Genomic DNA, 21,478 nt, shown 5'->3' on the forward strand with positions numbered 1-21,478 from the left:
TCACTCCAGTTTACCCCCATCCCCTCTCCAAAGGTAACAGCTTTAACAGAGTGGTACATATTCCTCACAACCTCTTCTGTAAACACATACACACACACGTACAAACTATTCACATAAATACTAGATTCCATCACAATACTGTTTTATAAACTGCTTTTTCAGTTGATGGCATATTTTAGTTATCTTTCTGTCAGTAAATACCAATCTATCTCATGCTTTTTAACAGCTGTATAGTATTTCCTATTATTTAACCAATTGTTTAACTAATATTCTCTTTGTAGAAATTTAGGTTTTCCCAAACTTTTCCTTATTAAAAACAAGAGTATATTGCTGTTGGATACATTCCTGGGAGAAGAATTGCTGAGATTTTTTTAAAAAGCACCTTTTAAGTTTGGTATAAATTCTTAAATTCTTCTTCAGAAAGAGGTAACTATATTCCCATGAATGGTATGTGAGAGTACTGTGACTTTCTCTGACACTGGATATTATCAAGCTTTTAAATCTTTGCCAGTGTTTTAGGTAAGGAATAATAGCTCCTAATTTTTTTAACTTACAGTTTTATTATTAGTAAATTTGAGCAGCATTTCACATTTTATTAGTCCCTGTATTTCTTTCATTGTAGATTTTGTCTGCTATGCCCTTTGCCCATTTTCTTTTTTTTTTTTTTGTAGGAGTTTTTTTTAGTATTATGGATAATAAATGTCTTAATCCATTCAGGCTGCTCTAACAAAATACCATAGACTGGGTGGCTTATAAAAAATTTCTTTGAGAAACAGAAATTTGTTTCTCACAGTTCTGGAGTGTGCAAGTGCAAAATCAGGGTGCTGGCATATCAAGTTTTGGCGAAGGTTCTCTTCTGTGTTACAGATCATAACTGTGTCCTCACACAGTGGAAGGGCTAGAGAGCTTTCTAGAACCTCTTTTATAAGGCACTAATTCCATTCATGAGGGTTCCATCCTCATGAACCCAAGCACATCCCAAAGGCCTATACCTCCTACTATCATCTTTGGGGTTAGGATTTCAACACATGAATTTTGGGGGACACATTCAGACCACAGCAGTAAACCATTTACGTATTGCTTTGCAAGTATTACTTATCTGTTTGTTGGTTGTGTTTATTTACAGAACCTTTTGCATCTAGGAGTTTTAAAAGGGTTATGTAATTGATCCTATCTGTCTTTTACTAAGGTGTTAGGCTAAAGTGTCTTCCAAAGAAAGACACTTTCATACTTCTAGTGTTATATAAGTAAATATTTTTTATTCCAATTGCTTTATAGAAAAAAAAGCCAAACATTTAAAAAAAGTAATTGTTTAATGTTTCAGATAAACTTTTCTTTGAGACATTCTAGTAGGCATTTAATTTACAAATCTAAATTTCCAGGAACTCATACTGAGAAAATTCATTCATTCATTGAAGAGATATTTATGACACATTCCTGGGTACCAAGCTCTTTTCTAGGCTTATGATACACAGTGGGAACTTGTCTAGTGGAGGTAAGAAAAAAAGGGGAATGGGAAAAAACAATGCAGCAATTTTTTTTTTTACAAACAAAATAATCTGTGGCTTCTGAGCTTATATAGCATGTGGACTCATTCTTCTCATTATATTTAAACATAACATACTCTCATTCTTGGCTTAAATGTCTTTCCACCTCACTAAAATGTAAAACGACTTAAGGGTGAGGAATGTCCTTCATTCATCTTTGAATCCTTGGCATCTAGCTAGTATCTGGCTCATTATAATGGCTCAAGAACTATATTGTTAAATAAATGGATTTCCCTATTTTACAAATTGCCTCTTTCCTTCTCAAATGAATATTCATAATCCTGCCTTCCTTCCCCTCCTTCCTCACCCATCACCCCAAAATAAAAATGAACACTAGTTTTATGTTAGGTCAGATCCCTGGGACTCATGTTTGCATACATGATACTTAAACATGCTTAGCTCATAAGAAGGACTCAATAAAAACAAACTGAATAAATGAATAACTACAGATTTAAAAGAAATGTCTTTCAGAAAAGTAATAGGGAAGTGCCACACCCCTGTGAACACAAGTTCACATCAAGTATTTTTAGAGAACTTACATGTTGTCTGAACTTGCAAAGGAAATCCCAGTGAAAATAAATAAAAGCCAGAGTTATTAATTAACACTGGAGAAACATCAACTTACAAGTGTGGGCAGGAGCAAAGTTGCACAGCTAAGGAATTATGATTCTCACTGGAGTCTTGCTGGGAACAATGTTGTCTTTTTCTGCCACATGCCTGAGTTCAGGGAAGCTCTTTTCAGGGGTTTCTAACTTCAGGGTTTAACTAGGACGCTAGGATACATTTCAGTCTTCTCAAATAGAGAACTGCTCTTGCATCTCTGGTAATGAATGAACAGTTACAGCCCTTGGTTACAATTAGCTTTCACTTTTGGAGCATATCCCAGGGGTGATATGCGAATAGCTTGAAGGAGGAGGTTGTGAGGCGGACATGGAAGCTAGGGCTCTGCCGAGGCAAATGTGCTTGTGTGGGATGCGGCTGTGAACACAGTATGTGCTAAAATGTAAATAACACAGCCAAAGCACCAAATGCCACGCTTAAAAATTTTTGTTTTTAATAGAGGACTCTTCTGAGCAGTTGTAGACATACACACATATGGATGCATTTATATTTCTTTTACCCCCAAACCTGAAATCATGTGAACGATGAGTCGGGCTTTATTAAAATCTCCGGAAAGACCATTAGTTCAGTGTTTTCCCTCGGTGAGTGACCAGCACCAAACCCTCCATTTGAAGCTGGAAACCCTGGAATTCACACGGCCAATTATGCAATACTAGACCACTGGGAAGCATTTCTGGCTGGCTCAGCTGGTGATCTGATTTTACCCTGCAGCATCAAGATTGATAGACCTTATAATTTTATCCTGGTTAGTGCAGATGCTGTTCTTACATAAGTTTTTTTTTAACACCCCTTTTTCTTAAAAGAAAAACAAACCCAAGTCTTTCCCAAGTGGTTTGCCTTGATGACACCTCAGGGTGGTTAAGATCAGTACCCTGATCACTAGCTAGTGGAAAAAAATTCCCTTTCAGGATTTCTGAATTTGCTGTAATTTAATTTCATTGAATACTGTGTGTGCTTGTTTATGAGAAAGAATGAAAAGAAGCAGCAATTTGCCCCCCTCTAAATCGTTCCTTTTATGAGGCTTCTTTGGGTAGGGGGAGGGGTGGGAAAGAGACTCATTCTTAGAAGGTACAGAACATCAATTTGGGAGCTGTTAGTTTCTTTCATGCTAATGACAAGGTATAACTTAAAAACATAACATTCATATGCATATATGGTACATATATACATAATTAGTATATTGACAAAGCACCTAGCAGAACCTTAGAACTCTTAGTTCCATTAACCCTTAAAGGGAAAACTGGAATTCAGATCAGTCAAGGACAGTGGAACGTGCTCCCTTTCAATTATATACACCCATCATCCTTGTCGAGGAAAGAGACCTCCCAAAAAAGTGAAATGCATTTTTTTTTTCTGAAGCACTTGTCACAGTCTGTTACGTATTTATCAGTTTTTGCAGTTCTAATTACAAAATAAGCACTAGCTACTATGTAGAATAACTACACTAGCCAAAAAGATTTTTATAATCTGAGAGAAATGCTCCCATATTGACTCTGCTAAGAGAAACAACTGCCCTTTCCTTGATTATAAAGAAGGAAGACAGATGGCTTCTTGTTCAAGACTGTAATTTTACTTTCAGCCTCCTCCCTCAGTTAAAAACAAGATGTACTTTGAGGCTTTGAGGGAAAATCTCAAGGGAAAGTTTTTTATTCCTGGCTGCATTGAATAATTCAACAAACATTTGAGAGAGCTGAGAAAGATACAAAGGAGAAAATGTTTTCCCTTGTTCTCAGGGAGTTTACAATCTAATTGTGGAGTTTACAGTCAGAATTGGGACCAGAGCCATTAAAGTTTTATTTTTTTCACTTCTATTTAATGGCCTAATGGTTACTGGTAACACACTTAGGATTCACTAGCCCAGTGGTATGGTGGACCCTCTGATCAAATTTGAAGGGAACATAAGGAGAATGCAGAGGAAGAATAATCTCAAGCAGTACTTATTAAGTCCTTACCGTCCTACTAGCTACTTTCAGATAGTATTTAATCTTGACAACAACCCTTCCTGGTCATCCTTATTACCCGTTTTTCACAGACCAGGAGAAAGAGGCAGAAGTGATGCATCCCTGGTCACAGACCTAGGAAATGGTATTGAAACACACCAACTGGGAATTCTTTGGCCTTTTCTTTGGCTGTCCCTAGGTTCCCATCTTGACTTTCCTTTGCTTAGATTCCCTTTCAAGGCATGTGAAGTTAATTTACTTCTGTGCTATTTTTTTCCTCTTAGTCTTTGAATAGTCTTTAAAACTTGCTGTCTTTCATTTGGCAAGTCAGGCCTTCTAGAGTCTCCTTTGCAAATACTCTTCCGTTTTTTCTTCTTTTCTAACTGCTTCTGTCTTTAAGACATTCTTTGACAGGATGAAAGGAAACATAAAAAGGTACCTCATAAATGGTTCTCTTAATATCAAGCAGGATCTTTAGTTTTACTCCTGCCACATTTTAACTGTTCTCATCTCACACGATTTCTCAAGGACTTGGGTTGTAGACTTCTTGAAGGTGGTGACCGCACCTACTCTAACTTGTTGATACTGCATAGCGTATTCATGTATCAACAGGGACTTGTAAGAGAGCAGAAACTTTGGTTCTTTTGTTCACTTCTTTGTTCCCAGTGCCTGTAAATTACCGGAAATTAGTGTGCCCTCAGTATACATATGTTTTAACATGATGAATTAATACTCGCTTATTGTTTTTTGTGGACTATTCTGTATAAAAAGTTTCGTTTACATCCAATATGGCTCTGAATTGACAGACCTGTAGAATTTTTTGCCTTTTCCCTATTTTCGGCCCTTTATAACAATTTCGACCTTGGGTGCGTTCCATTAAGCTCTTGGTGCCCTTCAAGGCTCAGTTTCCACATCAGCAAAATGGGGCGAGTAGCAACAGTTGCTTGTTTCTCCCTGTCTTCAATCACCTACTACTTCTCCAGGGGTTTATTGCGTTCGCTTTCCCCTGGATAAAATCATTCACCTGAAAGGTAAGAAACCAGCAGGGTCCTCGGGTTGCGCGCCTACTGGGGATAGCTAGCAGCTCCGCAAGCCTCGCCCGTGCTTCCCAGGTCCGGAAGCAACCCGACCCCATTTCGGCTGCGAGCCTGTCCAGCCCTCCGGCGCCCCAGCCTCAGGCGCCCTCTCGCACCGAGGTAGCGCTCTGCCTCGGTGCCACCGCTAAATGGGCTCGGCACCGCGCAGGTTCCGACGCGCGCCGAAGGGCCCGGCCTCGTTTTGGCCGCATTCGCCCGGCCGCCCGCGCGGCGCTGCACTGGGGGCGGGGAGTCTGATGGGAGAAACGCGCGGCGCTGAGAAGGCGGCGGCCGGGGAGAGGGAGCCGGAGAGGGACTGGGCGCGGGAGGCCGGAGGCGGGGGACAGGGGGAGGCGCCGCCGCCGCCGCCCGCCCCTTTCCGCTGGGGAGCAGCTGCAGCAGCAGGAGCGGAGCGGGAGCCGCGCAGCCACTACAGCCGCCGCCGGGGGATGTGGTCGGCGCCCGCCCTGAGCCGCGCCGCCTCCTGAGTACCCGCCGCCGCCCGAGCCGCCGCCGCCGCCGCCGCCGCCGCCGAGCCGTGTGGAGCCAGGCCGCGCCCTCCCCGGGCGCCCGCCGGCTCGCATGCCGAGGGGCTCCGGGGCGTAGCTGCGCGCCCGGCGCCGCCTCCGGGCTCCTCCGGCCCCGCCATGGGCTGCTGCAGCTCCGCCTCCTCAGCCGCGCAGGTGAGGGGCTCCCGCCTCCCGGCCGCCCGCCCGGATGCCTCCCCGCGCCGTGCCGCGGGCGCCCGCAGCCTCCCACTACCTGCGAGCGTCCCCTCAACCCACCGTGCACTCCAGAGACCCTCACTCCCGCCTCCCCCTCCCGCCTCCCCCTGTCCCGAAGATGCCCCCGCGCTGGCTCCCAGGGCTGCCGATTCGCAGGCGCCTCTGCGCGGCCCCCAGGGTGCCCCTAGCTCTGCCCAGCCCCTTGCCGACTTGGCTGCCTCCTCCCAGTGACACCTGAGCGGCCCGTCCCGCCAGCCCGCAGGTAGAGGCAATAAGGGCGTCTGCTCCCTGCCCCTGGTGGCACCCCCTTCCCTCGTCTTCCGGGCCTGGCTCCTCTCTTCCTACCTCCTTGGAGTCTTCCGCCTCCCCATCCACAGACTATTTTCTGTGCTCCCTGGAGGAGTACCCCCAGTATGGGCTGTTCACCCCTCTCCCACCTTATTACAGTTTCTGCTCTTAGATATTCTGTCCCTTTTCTCTTGCCCGCCGCCCCCCGTCCGGGTTCAAGTGTTTAAGCGGATCCCGGAGCCCTTCTACGACCCGCTTCTCCGATTCTAGCCGCTCGCCTCCCACCCCATCCCATCCCCCCTTTGTGCCTTGACCCCGGGCACCGCGGCCTCTTCTCACCCCGAGGCCCCTGCGGGAGCGCGGGGATTGGGCTGAGAAGGAGATTGGGCACCTGGTGGGTGACGGGATCGTTACGGAGACTCCCTCTTTGTTGCCAGTGTAACAGGAGGAAGAGGTGCCGAATTTAGTTTTTCTGTGTGCACTGGCTGAGTGTTGTCGCTGAGGGCTGAGATGCGGAGATTTCTCCCAGCTTCTACCCTGCCCCCATCCGGATTTCGCTAACCTCCCTCTCTTGCCGATCCGAGCCCTTAACCTGGATAGAAATGTTTAGACAACTGTGTAAGGATCAAACGTAATAGGACTTGACTGCTGGCCACTAATAACTAAGAGGACCTGTTTGTAAATTACCTAATTTAGTGGATTAGTGAGTGTATTTACAAATACGATAAAAAGCAATCAGGAATACTGCATCAAACTGTCTGGTGGTGGTGTATGAAAAATAGGCTCTGACAACGCCTGGGATGTAATCTCACAGTTTCATTAGTGTAGAATGTAACTGTGGTCTTTGATTTGTTTGTTTTGGGGGGATACAAGGGCTCTTGTTTTTAGAAATAAAGGCTGGTCCGTTCTTGGTGAAGAAAAATGCTAGTTTGGAAAAAAAAATTCCTTCAGAGATCTAGCATCTGTGATAATGCCAGAAGTGTTTTGCTGCTTCTAAATGACTATATATAACTCAGTTTTAAATAACCTGCATACTTGTTCTGAAAATATGAGATCTGTTAGAGAGAAAATGACTAGAATTGCAGATGAATGGAGGACATTTATGTTTTATTAAGTATCCATCCTATTTGTCTACTTCTTTTTTGGGTGTTTGCTTACTCTTTTTTTGATTTGTTTTTCTTTTCCTATTAGGATCATAGTCAGGCTGACTGGTTTAGTTAGTTAAACCTTCCTGTTCAGTTAGAATAACAGAGAAAAACTATATGTAGTGGCGTTAAGAAGGAGAGGTCGGTAGACCACAGTTTTCATATTAACAGATAAAGGTGTGGAATCACACAGCACCTTTCAACTGGTCAGAGATTTTTGGGGAGAGGGAGGAATCTAGTTGGGTGCTATTCGTCTAATATTTACTTAAATATTATTTTCACCAAAAAGGTATCTTTCCTGTTGCCTGTCTTTTAAGAATTGGGTTATTTTGCATCCTCTTTTGGAGATGAAATGCCTTTAAGACAGTATTGGATAGTTTATGGATGGCTTGTTCAGTGTTTAATCAATTAAGTTTGGAAGGGATGGATGCTGGACCAAAACTCTGCTTAACAGGTCTTGCATTTGACTAGCTCCACATCTTACTTTTCAGAATGCTGTCCCATATATTTTCCTTGCTTCTTCCTCCTCTTGCAGCCACTGTTTCCTTCATGCTGTGTTCTACAGACAAGATGCGTGTCATGCACTCCGAAGGGTGCATTTTTTTTCTGTGGATCCCTGTAACCAATCAACAGCTGTCACGTGCCTTTAAGTTCAGCTTTAGGGACTTGTAGTGTAAGTGGAGCATTGAGGTTTCGTGCCAAAGAGCTGGTCATCATTTTTTTTTCCTTATTTGAGATTTTGGCATCATTCTTCATTTGTGAAATGTTACCAATCTGCTGCATTTTAATGCTCCTTTCAGTAGCATCACCAGTTAGGATAATACAGTATCTGTATGAGTTGTGTTGAAACAAAATAGAGGCCTCGATTGTATTTTCAGGCAGAATGTTTCTTTCATCCCTTCTACTGAATTGTAAACTTCTTGAGTATAGGAACTGTTTTTATTTTTCACATGTTTGTATCCATTGCAGTGCCTCACTATACCTTGTACATAATAGTTGCTCAGCAGTAGTCAATGAACAGAATATAGATACACAGATTGGAACATTTGAACATTTGGCTGGCGAGTAACATTTAATATGAATCCAGTCCCGAACTATGTGCTGTTTTACTTCCATGAGCTGGTTGAGTAATGCCACCATGCCACCCTCTTCAAAGCTCAAATTTGAACTAAGTTAAAATTCACCTGCTTTTCCCACATTCCTTCCTATTCTGTCAATGGTACCATCAGTTTGCAAAATTGAGCAGGTTTTTTCTTTTCTCCTGGTGCTCCGCTCAGTGCTTATATTTTAGTTGGAGCAGTGGCTATAACATCTTAAAAGAGCTTGTCTGCAAACTCTGATGATAACCTGCACAGTACATCAAAACAATGCGCTTTGAGGTAATCTGCAGTTCAGTTTAGCTTTTCTCAGTGGTATCGTCAGCACCTTTAAAGCCCTGGCAGGTTTTATCAATGTAAATATAGTGTGTTTCCTCTTTGTAGTAGGAATTCACTTTTGAAATACATATAATTTATTTTCCCTCATAGTCTCTTGCTATGTTGAAGACTCTCATAAAAGAGTTTATTGACTTCCAAACTGCTTTATCTCTTGTAGTCTGTTCTTTCATTTTCTTGGCAGTGTCTGGTTATCATAATTTGCCATCAAAATAATTATCCTGTTTTTGGATTTAGATAAAAGAAAAGCATCACATTCTATACTTACTTGTATTTTACTGTTGAAGGAGGAAATTATTGGCAAAATTATTTGTGCAGTATCAGATATGTGTTTCTAAGAATCTTAAGAACTCTTAGATATATTTATAGAACTCTTAATTATTTTTTTTATTTGTGGCCACTACAAGTTACTTGCTAATATTAGTAATTGCTCAACACAAGCCAATACATGATAGCCTTTGCCTAAAAATCTCTTTGAAGAGAACATAAAAGTGAGATAGTCATGAGTTTCTTTTTACAGCAGTAATCCTCCCTAAGATTCTTAAAATTTATTCCCAACTCTCCATAATTCGTTTGTTCTGTTATAACCTGACATAATTTCTATTCTTGTAATGTTAAACTTCAAAGTTCAGTTGTAAATCTTCAGATTTATGAAATGTTCTTTCCCATTGACAAACCAGTTTGAATGAAGGAGGCTTTTGAAAGATTACTTAGCAAATTGCCAAAAGTCTTTGTCGTTAATGGCTAGATCATCATTTCTCACAGCAGCGCTTTGGAGGCCAGGAGATTTCGCAAGTGCTCTGAAGTTCTGTGTCCTTTGGTTCTAACCTTAGAAATTGTGAGAGGGATGGAGGGGAATCTTTCTGGTTGAACAAACTGCCCCTCATATCTCTCTGACTTTAGGAGAGATTGGTCTTGTCTCTGGTCTCGTCCCATGTCTTCAAATTGAGAGCTAAGTATTTAACTGTGTTTTTCTAGCTCTCATATCTTGTCTCAGGAGTAATGAAAAACAATCAAGTGGTTCACAAATACTGGTTAACTTTTGAGAATGTTAACTGTTCTTTAACAGAATTTTATTAGTACTGTAGTCTCCTTCTGCTTTGTGAACTTTGAAGTCAGAGGGTAAAAATGAAATTTGAAGAGTGTCCAGCAAAGTAGACCTGCTCTAACTGGAATAAAAAAAGCACAGCATGAAGACAATTTATTTTTTTCTTCTTCTTCTGAATACTATGCTATTAGCATTGAAGATCCATTCCTCCAAATACGTAAATCAAAGTTAATATTAAAATTGGCTGGAAAGTAATGTAAAAATGGTGAGACTTTTTGTATACCTATTCTTCACAGCCATTTTCATGTTTTAATTTCTCTAGTAACTCTGAAGTTGACTTTACTTCCATTTTACAGGGGAGGCAGTTGAGACTTGGACATTAGTTGAGACTTGGCTGAAGTCTCAGAGCTACTAAGGGATCAATCCAAACTTTACCCCGGGTCCTTTGAATGTGAGTCCTGTGCTTTTCTTTCTACGTTCACATACATGCTTCCCATATCATAAATTGCAGTTCATTTTATCTTTAGAAAAGGTCCACTCAATAACATTTTGAATTAAGGAATGTCCAAGTTAAAGTCATGCCTTTTTGAACTTGCTGCAGTTACTAGCTGGAGAATGACATAATGTAATACAGCAAAACTAGTCCAGTTAAAAAGTTCCCAGGCTTAACAAATACTACCAAATACTATTTGATGTGTTAATCCTATCATTTAGAAATGTTATTGGCTTAGAGGATATTTATTTATAGAAATATGTTCTCTATTACTAGTAATTGGCTAGTAGCTATTTTACTGTCTCCTTCCTCCCCAAACCCCCCCACCCCCAAAAAGAAGAAGTAAATATTTCAATTTCATAATTTGGCTCAGATTTTGGGGGCTCTGGTTTATCTCTATTAGAGATAAACTAGGCCTACTATCTCTCTTTTCTATTGAGCTAAACTAGAATGTAGAGATAAGAAGTAGTCTAAGGTCAGAGAGATACATTATGAGGTAGCTAGGACTAGAAACCTACTTAGTCACTTAATCTCTTGAGCTTTCTATAGTTAGTATTAATTCTTAATGTCTTAAGTCTTCTTATCTTTGCAACCTTGGCTCCACATAGGAAACACTTAGAGAACTTGAAAAAACACGGATTCCTGGGTCCTCCTTTCAGAGGTTCTGATGTCATTGGTCCAGGGGTATTTTTTAAAGTTCCCCTGGTGATTTTCATGTTCTGCCTAGGTTAATACCCACTCTTACACACCCTTTCTTTAGATAATTCCATCTCTTTCTCTGGTTTCTGTTACAATCCATATGCTGACAATTCCCAAACTGAACTACTGAACTGAAACCAATTTTTTCCTGGCCTCTGAGCTATATATCCCCTGATTACTTAGCATTTCCACTAGCATGTCTTGTAAGCAACTCAAACTCAGCATGTCAAGACTGAACTCAAAATTTGTAGGCACATACACACACATCTTTTTCAGTATCTTTGGTTCACTGAATGATACCAGTATCCTGGTGTGGAAACTGGAAACCGGAGGCACATAGGAAACCTGCCTCTTATTATCTGGTCACCATATCTTGCCTCTTTTACCTTCTAAACTCCACTACCAGCCCCCTAGTTTAGGCTTCTGTCATCTCTGGCCAGAACCTTGCTTCCATATCTCCCCATATTCATTCATGCTTCCTTCTAATTTTTCTCCATACCACAGTCTTAGTGATCTCTTAAAAAAAATCCAAAGCTGTGTGGGGATTGTGTCCCCCACCTACTTGAAACCCTTTAATGGTTTCTGATTGCTCTTAGGACAGAGACCAGAATCACGGATCCTAGCCAACAGTGCTGCATGGGCTGGTCTCCATCTCTCTCCAGCATCATTGTCACCTCATACCATGCTTCTCCTCACTCTTTGTGCTCGCTCCAACCTCACAGATTCTTCAGGAGACTGTATTCTTCTTTTAGAGCTTTTGCACATGCTTTTCACTTGTTTGGAAGGCTCTTTGCTTTTCTCCCTGGCCTTTGGCTGCCTGATACTCATCCTTTAAGTTTCAGCCTCAGAGTCACTTGTTTGGAAAAGGCTTCCTTGATCCTTCAAACCAGGCCATGTCTCCTCATTAAATTCTCACAGCCTTATGTATTTTCCCTATGAACACCTAAAGCAATATGCAGTTAATGTCTAGACTAGGAGTTGGCAAAACTACAGCCCATGGGCCAAATCTGGCCAGCTACCTGTTTTTGTATGGCTTGCAAGCTAAGAATGCTAAAAATGGTATCTATATATTTAAATGGATGAAAAAAACCAAAAGAAGATTTTTACATGAGAAATTTATTTCATAAAAATTATATAAATTTGAATTTCATTGTCTGCAAATAAAGCTTTATTGATAAAACCACATGCATTCATTTATACATTGTCTATAGCTGCTTTTATGCTACAGTGCAGAGTTGAGTGGTTAGTTGTGACAGAGACCTTATGGCCTGCAAGTGTAAATATTTATTCTGTGGCTCTTAGGGAAAATGTTTACTAACCCCTGGTCTAGACTGAGTTGATGAGGAGAGGGACCATGACTGCTTTGTTCATTGCTGTTATTCTCTGTGCTTAGTTGGTACCTGGTACCTGGTAGGTGCTCGTGAAATATTGGAACAAATTAGTGAATTTGTTCAAGTCTCTTTCCTTTCATGGATGGATGTGGATAAACTCCAACTGTAGTGACTCTGATGTTTTAAAATTCAATATAGGGACTTCCCTGGTGGTTCAGAATCTGCCTTCCAATGCAGGGGACATGGGTTCAATCCCTGCAGGGAACTAAGATCCCACATGCCGGGGGGCGACCACATGCCACAACTACTGAGCTCAAGCGCCTTAAGGAGAGAGCCCACGTGCCGCAAACTACAGAGCCTACGCGCTCTGGAGCCCGTGCGCCACAGCTAGAGAGAGAGAACCCACATGCCGCAACTAGAGGGAAGCCCGCACGCTGCAACAAAGACCCTGTGTGCTACAACTAAGACCCGACACAGCCAAAAAAATAAAAGAAATAAATTTTTTAAAAACGGAAAGTAGTTACTTATTAAAAAAATAAGTAAAATTCAATATAAAAATTTTTTAGGGACTTCCCTGGTGGCACAGTGGCTAAGAATCCGCCTGCCAATGCAGGGGACACGGGTTCGAGCCCTGGTCCCAGAAGATCCCACATGCCACAGAGCAACTAAGCCCATGTGCCACAACTACTGAGCCTGCGCTCTAGAACACATGAGCCACAACTACTGAGCCCACGTGCCACAACTACTGAAGCCTGTGCGCCTAGAGACTCTGCTCCGCAACAAAGAGAAGCCACTGCAATGAGAAGCCTGCGCACCACAACGAAGAGTAGCCCCCACTTGCCGCAACTAGAGAAAGCCTGCGTGCAGAAACGAAGACCCAACACAGCCAAAAATAAATAAGTAAATTTAAAAAAAAAAGGAAAAAAAAACCCAAGGGCTTCAGTGTAAAAAAAAATTTTTTTAAGGACAAATACTTTTTTTTTTTTTTTTTGACGGTGCCTGACGGCTTGCAGGATCCTAGTTCCCCCACCAGGGATTGAACCCAGGCCCAGGCAGTGAAAGCACTGAGTCCTAACCACTGGACCGCCAGGGAATTCCATAAAAGGACAAATACTTTCGAAGAAGATTCTCAACAGAAGTTTTAGCAGCTGTCTTAAGCAGTTTGTCTGTTGCAGGTATACGTCTCCTGTGTGAAGCAAGTGTACTTGTAGAGGTGTAAGTTAGGGGGTGTTTTTTTTCCCCCGATGGACTCCTCTCTGATTTCATATCAGCTGTATAGTAAGATTTACTTAAAAAAACATTTGGTTGATAAACTACTGGAATTTTTAAAATAATATTACTTTTTCTTAGCTGCTCTCTATAACATCCTGCAATCAAATATTTAGACATTTATTTAGTAAGGAAACTATTAAAAGCTATTTTTATCCTAATTTTTAAGGTTGCGAGATACGCTGAAGATTGCTGAACAGACCTGTTTGATTTCTGGATACATTTGTATAATGTAAAATAAGGAAAACAGCAAAAAGATGGAAAAATTGAAAATATATGTTTACTTCAAGATAGCAGGGAAGGTATTAAAGTTTGCTTCTTTTTTTTGGTAGCATTATGATAATGGTAATGATAATGATCTTGTAAGATTTTTCATTATGAATCACTTAAGATGATTCAGCTTTAAGAAACGAAAAACCTTAAATCTAAATAGCTAATACATGAAGGAAAACTTATACTATCTCTTATAAGTTGAGAGGTAGGGTGGCTTCCAGCTTGGTTAATTCAGTGGCTTGATGATGTCAACACGGACCTGAGTTGTCTCTTTTTGTCATTTAAGGAAGTTAGTTTTTCCCTCACTTAGCTCCCCTTGTGATCCCAAGATGGATGTGACTCTCACAGACTCACGCTGAGCTGCCGGATCTCCAGTGCTTTTTCTTTCAGTAGGAGTTAGGGAGGGCTGCATACTCATCCCTAAACAATCTCTAGCAAGGGGGAGGCAAGGGCACTCTAACTGGCTTAGACTAACCAGGATTTCCCTCTGAGTCAGGTGGAGGGTAGAGCAATACCAGAGCGAAATTAGGACTCCGCCACTAAGGCTTGGGGCTGTTGGGGAGAGTGGTGACTGAGTAGGCAGCCAATGGTATCTGCTACATAGTTTTGTCATTTTCTTCTGCCTATAAAATCACACTTGTATGGTGTTTCCTAACATTTTGCTTATAGCTCCATTATAAAACCTCACAGTTCATAGTTGAAAGTCACACAGTTATCTTCCTATTTCCCTAGTGCTACTGGTCTAGCCACTGCTGAAGCCCCGTCTTTCTCTCCCCCACCCCACTGCTTCTTTCCCATTTTGAGGCAAGCATAGCTTCTGGATAAAGAAGAGCATTTAAGGTTGGAATAATGGTTAAGTAGGTAATCAGTTTTCCCACAACAGTGGGACCCAAGAGAAACTTGGGGGTTACTATAACCTCTTCCCTTTCAAGCTCTCAATTTCCTTTTCTACCTCTTCTCACTTCTTTGTGTGTTTATCTCTGTCCGATTGGTACTCATTTTTTCTTTCTTTTCCCCTCCTTTCCCCTAAAGTTTTCTTTTTCATCCCTTTTCTTTCTACCCCTACCTGATGCACTTAAGGGGCGGTAATACTGAGTGGAATATACTAGCATAGAAGAGGAGAAAGAGAGTGTCTTTTTTTTCCTCCTGTTTAATTTTGGGGTTTTTTGTTTTTGTTTTTTGGTATAGCAATAGTAAAACTGAAGATTCACTCATTATTTAGAATACCTCTATGATGTAAAGATCTCTCACAGTATAAAAATTGCTTCTTTACAGAAGGAGAATTAGTAAACTATATGTAAATATGTTCAGTCTTGCTAATAATCAAATCAAATTAAGGGTACATAGACACCACTTTCATCTGTAACTTTGGTAGTTAACAGGATAATATTAATTGCTCATGTGGTTTCAACTCAAGTATACTTTATTGATTTGCTGAAATGGTATGACCCTCTTGGGACACTGTTTGATGACATACATTGAAAGCCATAAAAAAGTTGACACCCTTTAGTAATCCAAAAGTATAGTAAATGCTAGATTACATGTGGCATTATTTGTAATAGCAAAATAGTTTAACTTTAAACATAATGTTGCTGAGGTAAAACTTTTCTTAATATAAAATTCAGTTGAATTTAGTCTGCTATATGTGTTTCACTTCACCATCCCCAACTAAATGATCCTCCCTTAATGGGTAAGTAGCCTTCTGCCATCCTTTAAAGAAATCCTTTCCCTACTGCTGCTCTAAAAGGATATTAGAATCTGAGAATTAAACACCATCTTGTACTGGCAGGAGTGTGGGCTGTATAGCCAGACCGTATGGCTCTGTCACCAGCTGGGTTATTTGGGCCAAATTCTTTAACATTTTGTGCCTCATTTTCCCCAGCTGTAAAATGGGAACAATAATAAAACCTATCTCACAGGCTTGTAGCAAACTGCACACCCCATGAAAATATCTTAGCCATTATGATATTAATGTAAACTAAGGCTCTTAGATGTTCTCCTACCCATTAATACCCCCCTAAAAAAATCCTGTGTTTGGGTTTTGGAAAAGGGACCTCAACTTCCAAAATTTTTAAACTGTGTCTGGAAGATGAGCGTTAAGGGTGAAATGAACAGCAATAAGGAGAGGCTAAATTGGGTGGTTAGGAGTTCAGTGGAGAAGTTAAGAAAGGATGGACTAGTTGGAGAGTGGGCTTCCTGAAAATCATCCTTGATTTGGCTTTGAAGGATGGGTTTAGAAAATGTGGGAGGATAGACAGATTTTAGTATAAAGCAGGGACAAGAGAGGACATTCCAGTGAAAGGAACAGCTTGAACAAAGGCAAGGAAGCCTTTAACTGACTGCGTGTCCGTTTGCAAAGGAGACCTGGCCAGAATAAAGAGAAATGTAACATGTAGGGAAGGCTACTATTCCAAGGGGAGAGAAATGGGCAGCCATGGAGGGTTTTTCAGAGAGTGTAAGGAGGATTAATTGGAGCCTTGCCTATTCCTGAAGTGAGAGAAAGGGAAACAGGCCACCCTGGAAACCGTTCAGTAACTCGAACCAACATTGTAAATGGGAAACAGAAGAGACATTATAGAATTGAAATAGGACGGATTCTCCTGACTTAATCTGGATATGTGGGATAACGGAGAGGGATAAAACCGGTTTAGAATACTGTATAGTGGAAGAAGGGTATTATAATTGACAGACATGGGAGTTGAGATGGAGACTAGAATATGGGGAGGGGAAGGTGAATTTAATTTTGTGTGAACTGAGTTTGAGATGATATTAATACTCCATGTAGCAATTTCCCATAGGCAGTTGAAGATCCAGAACTGGATTTCAGAAAACGTTCTAAGTCATATGCATAAAGGAGATACTGTAAGGATAGGTGGTCTCCCAGGGGAAGGAAAGGGCATGGAATATGAGAGCAGACCACTGGGTTTTCCCTGCTTTCATTCCCTAGTTGTCTGCCCTCATAGAATAAATTTCATTTTATTCTTGCAACTCTGAGATGGGTATCAGTGTTAGCCCCATTTTACTGATTAAGAAACTGAGGCTCGGGAATTCCCTGGCAGTCCAGTGGTTAGGACTCGGTGCTTCCACTGCCTGGGGCCCGGGTTCAATCCCTGTGGAATCCCTAAGATTCCACAGTGTGGCCAAAAAAGAAAAAAAACAAAAACAAAAAAACTGAGCCTCCATTTGCTGCAACATGGATCGACCTAGAGATTATCATATTAGGTGAAGTAATCAGACAGAAAGACAAATATCATGGTATCATTTATATGTGGAATCTAGAAAAAAAGTGATACAAATGAACTTATTTACAAACCAGAAATAGACTCACAGACATAGAAAACAAATTTATGGTTACCAAAGGGAAAAGGGGGAGGGGATAAATTAGGAGTATGGGATTAACATATACACATGACTATAAATAAGATATATTAACAACAAGGACCTACTGTATAGCACAGCAAACTATATTCAATATCTTCTAATAACCTATAATGGAAAAGGATCTGAAAAAGAATACATATATGTGTTCTGAATCACTTTGCTGTACACCTGAAACTGACATAACATTGTAAATCAACTATACTTAAATGGAAAAAAAAAAGAGAAACTGAGGCGTAGAAGCTTAGGCAGCTTGCCCCAAGGCCCCCAAAGTAGTGTAAAGCCTGGGGTAGTTCAAAATGTGCATTTCCTGCTGCACTGCATTCCCTTCCTTCTGCTGTACTGAGAACTATATTTAAATAGTATATTAAATGTAGCTTAGATACCACTTTTCTGTCACTGAAATTCAGAGACTGTGTTTACTATTTACTCTGGCTTTAAAGTGTATGTGTGTTTGGGTGGGGTGGGTGTTGGTTTTCAGTCAGTTTACCCTAAACCAGAGGTAAGAATGTAACAATTTGCAGCAGGGTCTGTATAAGTGGTGGTTATAAACTGAAGACTCCTGGGACCCTTAACTGCTGTGCATTTCCTCCTGGGCCCTTCTGCATTTTCTTTTAAGAATTTAAGTCTGAACAAGTCTATCATGGCAGTAAGTTTTCTAAAAGTGACTGCAATTGTGTCCTTTCCCCGTAACTCAGATTCTCAAGAATACAGTTTTAATAAGGAATATATATTTATATATTTAGTCTTTGGAGACCCATGGCCTCTGAAAGGGTTAATGTAATTGATACTAACATTATTTAATAGTATCAGTAAGGCTCAGGAGAGCAGTAAGAAAGGAAAGGGTGAAGAAAATGGCCATGGTGAAGTTGGAAGACTGTGGCACAAATGATTTGCATGCACATGGGGATCAAATTACAAAGGCAGAGATTTTTACCACTGGAGCAAAGCTGGAGTTTTTTGTTTGTTTGAACTAAACTGCGCTTTAAAACCTCAGTTGTTTTCAAACTGATTTTGCATGTGATTTTGTATTTTCATAAATTCTAAAAACTTCAAGTATTGGAAGACAGTTCTGAAAACATCAAGTTTTAAAGTCTAGCATATTAAATATATTTTGAAACTAGCCCTACTTTTACATCAAGAAAAACATTTCGGAATGGACATTGGTGGTAGAAGTAGATTTCAGTTATGCACGTATGGAAATAATATTTTAATAAGATACTTCATTTTAAAATTAAATGCAATTCTAGTTTTGGTGATAATTTTTAAAGGTTTAATCTGAGTTTTATTTTTTTATTTTTATTTATTTTTTTTATTTATTTATTTTTTTTTCCAGTATGTGGGCCTCTCACTGTTGTGGCCTCTCTCATTGCGGAGCACAGGCTCCGGACGCGCAGGCTCAACGGCCATGGCTCACGGGCCCAGCTGCTCCTCAGCATGTGGGATCTTCCCAGACTGGGGCACGAACCCGTGTCCCCTGCATTGGCAGGCGGACTCTCAACCACTGCGCCACCAGGGAAGCCCTAATCTGAGTTTTATAGTTTAATCTTAGTTTTATAGTTTTATAGTTTAATCTGAGAAAGTAAACCAAGACCAAGTGGAAACACACGTTTCTGTTGAGGTAGTGACAAGCAGACAGGGTAGGGAGCCTCCTGGGGTGAAGGAACATTCCCCATAACCTGCTGCTCACTAGGCTCTCTGCTCTGTAGGTGGTGCTCCACATGCCATCCCATTTATGTAAGAATACTGTAAGCAGGGTTTCCCCAAGTATGTGCTCCTGTAGCACCAGGGCTACAAGATGGTACTCCAAGAAGGGGATCTGAGGTCAGAAAAGTTTGGGAAGTTCCTGCACGTTCCATACCCACCCCACTCCCCCAATTTGTGGAGCCACAGTGCTTATCAGCCTGTTTAAAAGCTCCACATCCCCACACCTGAAACCAGTTTAACTTGGCTTACTTGACCTTCAGTCAGTTCACTTGTCCTTAAAATTTATTTTTTTTCATTGCATCTTGAGGAACTGTTCTCCTACAGGACACACTTTGAGAAACGGTGCTTGAAATATTCTTTCTCAATTTCCTCAAGTGAGAACAAAAGTGAGTGTGGTAGCAAGACTGTTGTTCATCAGGTAACCCTTAGTAGGAAGCACTTAGCAGATTTGAAGCTGAGTTTGAGCACATGACAAACTTCAACGTGTTCTTTACAGTATTGGCAAAATAATGTGGATAAGTATCAATTCACTCAAGTATATTAGGAAAATGTAAAAGCCTTTCATGTGAATAATTTCTCAGATTTGTAGTTTGAGATTGCCAAGAAGTTGGGAAGGTTAAGGGTTTACAGAAGGATCCTTCAACTTTGGAACTTCAGAATAGAACTGCTGTGAGGCCAGCTGGGCCAACAGCTGGAGAGGGAACCAGCCATCTGCGCTTGGGGTTTTCTTCTCCTTTTGCCTGGGGTCTGCAGTAGAGACTACAGGGGTAGTTGTAGTTATTGCTCAGCATTCCAAATGGACATCTGCAGATGGCACCTGCTCATCGAGTGCTGACTATCTTTTGTTAGAGAAAGAATCAAGGACAGAGGTGATATTACAGGGGCTAAGCAAATAATAGAGCCCAAATAAATGTTTATTGAATAGATGTGGTGGGGGCATGGGGTATTCAGAGACTAGAATTTTAGTTTATGATGCTAATGATTCTTGTCAAAATTACTATTAAAACAAAGGTAACCTGTCAATGGAAGGAAATGGGAATGAACCTGAAAATTAAGCCACTATTTGAAATGTTTCAAGTTAATTCTGGTGATTTGAACCTGACCTTGTTAGCATGTGTTCCCACATTATAATGAAGTCTTGGTAAGGGCATTAATACTAGCCAGTCAGGAAAAAAAAGAGCACATCATAAGCTAGAGACCAGTGGGCCTCATCAGCCCTGGCCAATAGATGTATAAGAACAGAGGCTTACCTTTCCTGCTGCCACCTGTGCCCCCCTTCTTCTTTTTTTTTTTTTTTTTTACTGGCTCACAGTACAGGATGTACAGTGAAAGCTCTTCTGGCCCATCTTCTCATACCTGCCTGGGAGCAGTGTGGGTAGAGCTACAAATTCTGCTTATTTTGTTCAAAGTGTGGCCAGAAGGTTGAAGAGCAGCCTGCAGCAATGACCCGTGCCTGTGACTGGTACTCAGGGGTGAGGGGAAGGCACTGAAAAGAAAAAAAGAAAATCAAGAATGTTAGTAGAATAAAGAGGAAATTCCAGGCTAGTCACATGCTTTGGTTAGGTTCAGCATTTATTGACCAGTACGCTGCTTAGGGTGCTAAGTACTGGATTCAACCAAGAAGGAGACTTTCCGTCTAGAAGTGTGCAGTCAGTTAACGGAGAGAAGGTGGAGGGGCGTCCACAGAGTGTCGGGGCTCACCTGAGTCTCTGTTTCTTAAGTAGCCAAAAGTCACACAGTTTACAGGGTACACAGTAATACCCCGTAATACTGTTAATTTCTTAATTAACTACCGATAATTTCAGTATTTAATTGATAACTGATAATTTCTTGGTAGGTTCTAAACTAAGTTTTAAAACTAAGAACTAGAAATACAAAAGTGTCCTGAGGGAACATAGACATTTTTTAAAGTAGGATCCATGTCAGCTCTTAACTGGTAAGGATGAAGTTTAGTAAACTTTGGGATAAATTTATTGTCTCTGTAGTCATGACAGTATTTTATTAGACAGAGTGAAAGAAAAAATACTGGCCTTGAGTAGAAAATAACATAAAGCTTCCCTGAAGCCTGTGGACAAGTCACACTCTTGAGGTGGTCCCGTAAAAAAGATGGGACCTATAATGTGTTTAATATTTTAATTTCCATGTTGAAATGACCAACGTTGAAGCTGAGGTGTGATTTTTTTTTCTTTGATAGCACTAGGTTCTAGAAACTTTATTTAAAGTAGAACAAATCAAGTGTCCCTTTGCTGTTGTTCTCTAATCTCAGGTGGCTCTCTTGCAGCTCGTCTGCATCTAGTGACTAAACCACAGGTCTCTGCCCTTTCACTCTGCCAGGAAGCCCAGGTGCTCTTGCCATGGCCCTAAGGTCTCCTACCTAACTGGGCACTGTGACCTGTTTAATGTCCCACCGCCATCAAACCACAGGACCCAGAGTGGATTCTTCATTTCTTAACACCCATCACACCATGGCTTGTTTCTCTTCCGGCTTTCTCCCACTCAGACATG

General features: G+C 41.1%; 1 protein-coding gene across 3 annotated transcripts in view; it reads left to right on the forward strand.

The window, feature by feature from the left end:
* Positions 1-5,707: 5,707 nt before the first annotated feature.
* The window catches only part of SLC44A1 (solute carrier family 44 member 1), a 205,738-nt gene continuing 189,967 nt past the window's right edge, over positions 5,708-21,478 (forward strand). For all 3 annotated transcript variants that reach the window (XM_082615135.1, XM_082615134.1, XM_082615133.1), the window contains exon 1: positions 5,708-5,867. In XM_082615135.1, coding sequence (XP_082471261.1) covers positions 5,832-5,867 — 36 coding nt within the window. In that variant the 5' untranslated portion in view covers positions 5,708-5,831. The remainder of the gene's footprint in view (positions 5,868-21,478) is intronic.

Source organism: Mesoplodon mirus (genome assembly GCF_964341445.2).
Source record: "Mesoplodon mirus genome assembly, chromosome: 1".
NCBI classification, from domain to species: Eukaryota; Metazoa; Chordata; class Mammalia; order Artiodactyla; family Ziphiidae; genus Mesoplodon; species Mesoplodon mirus.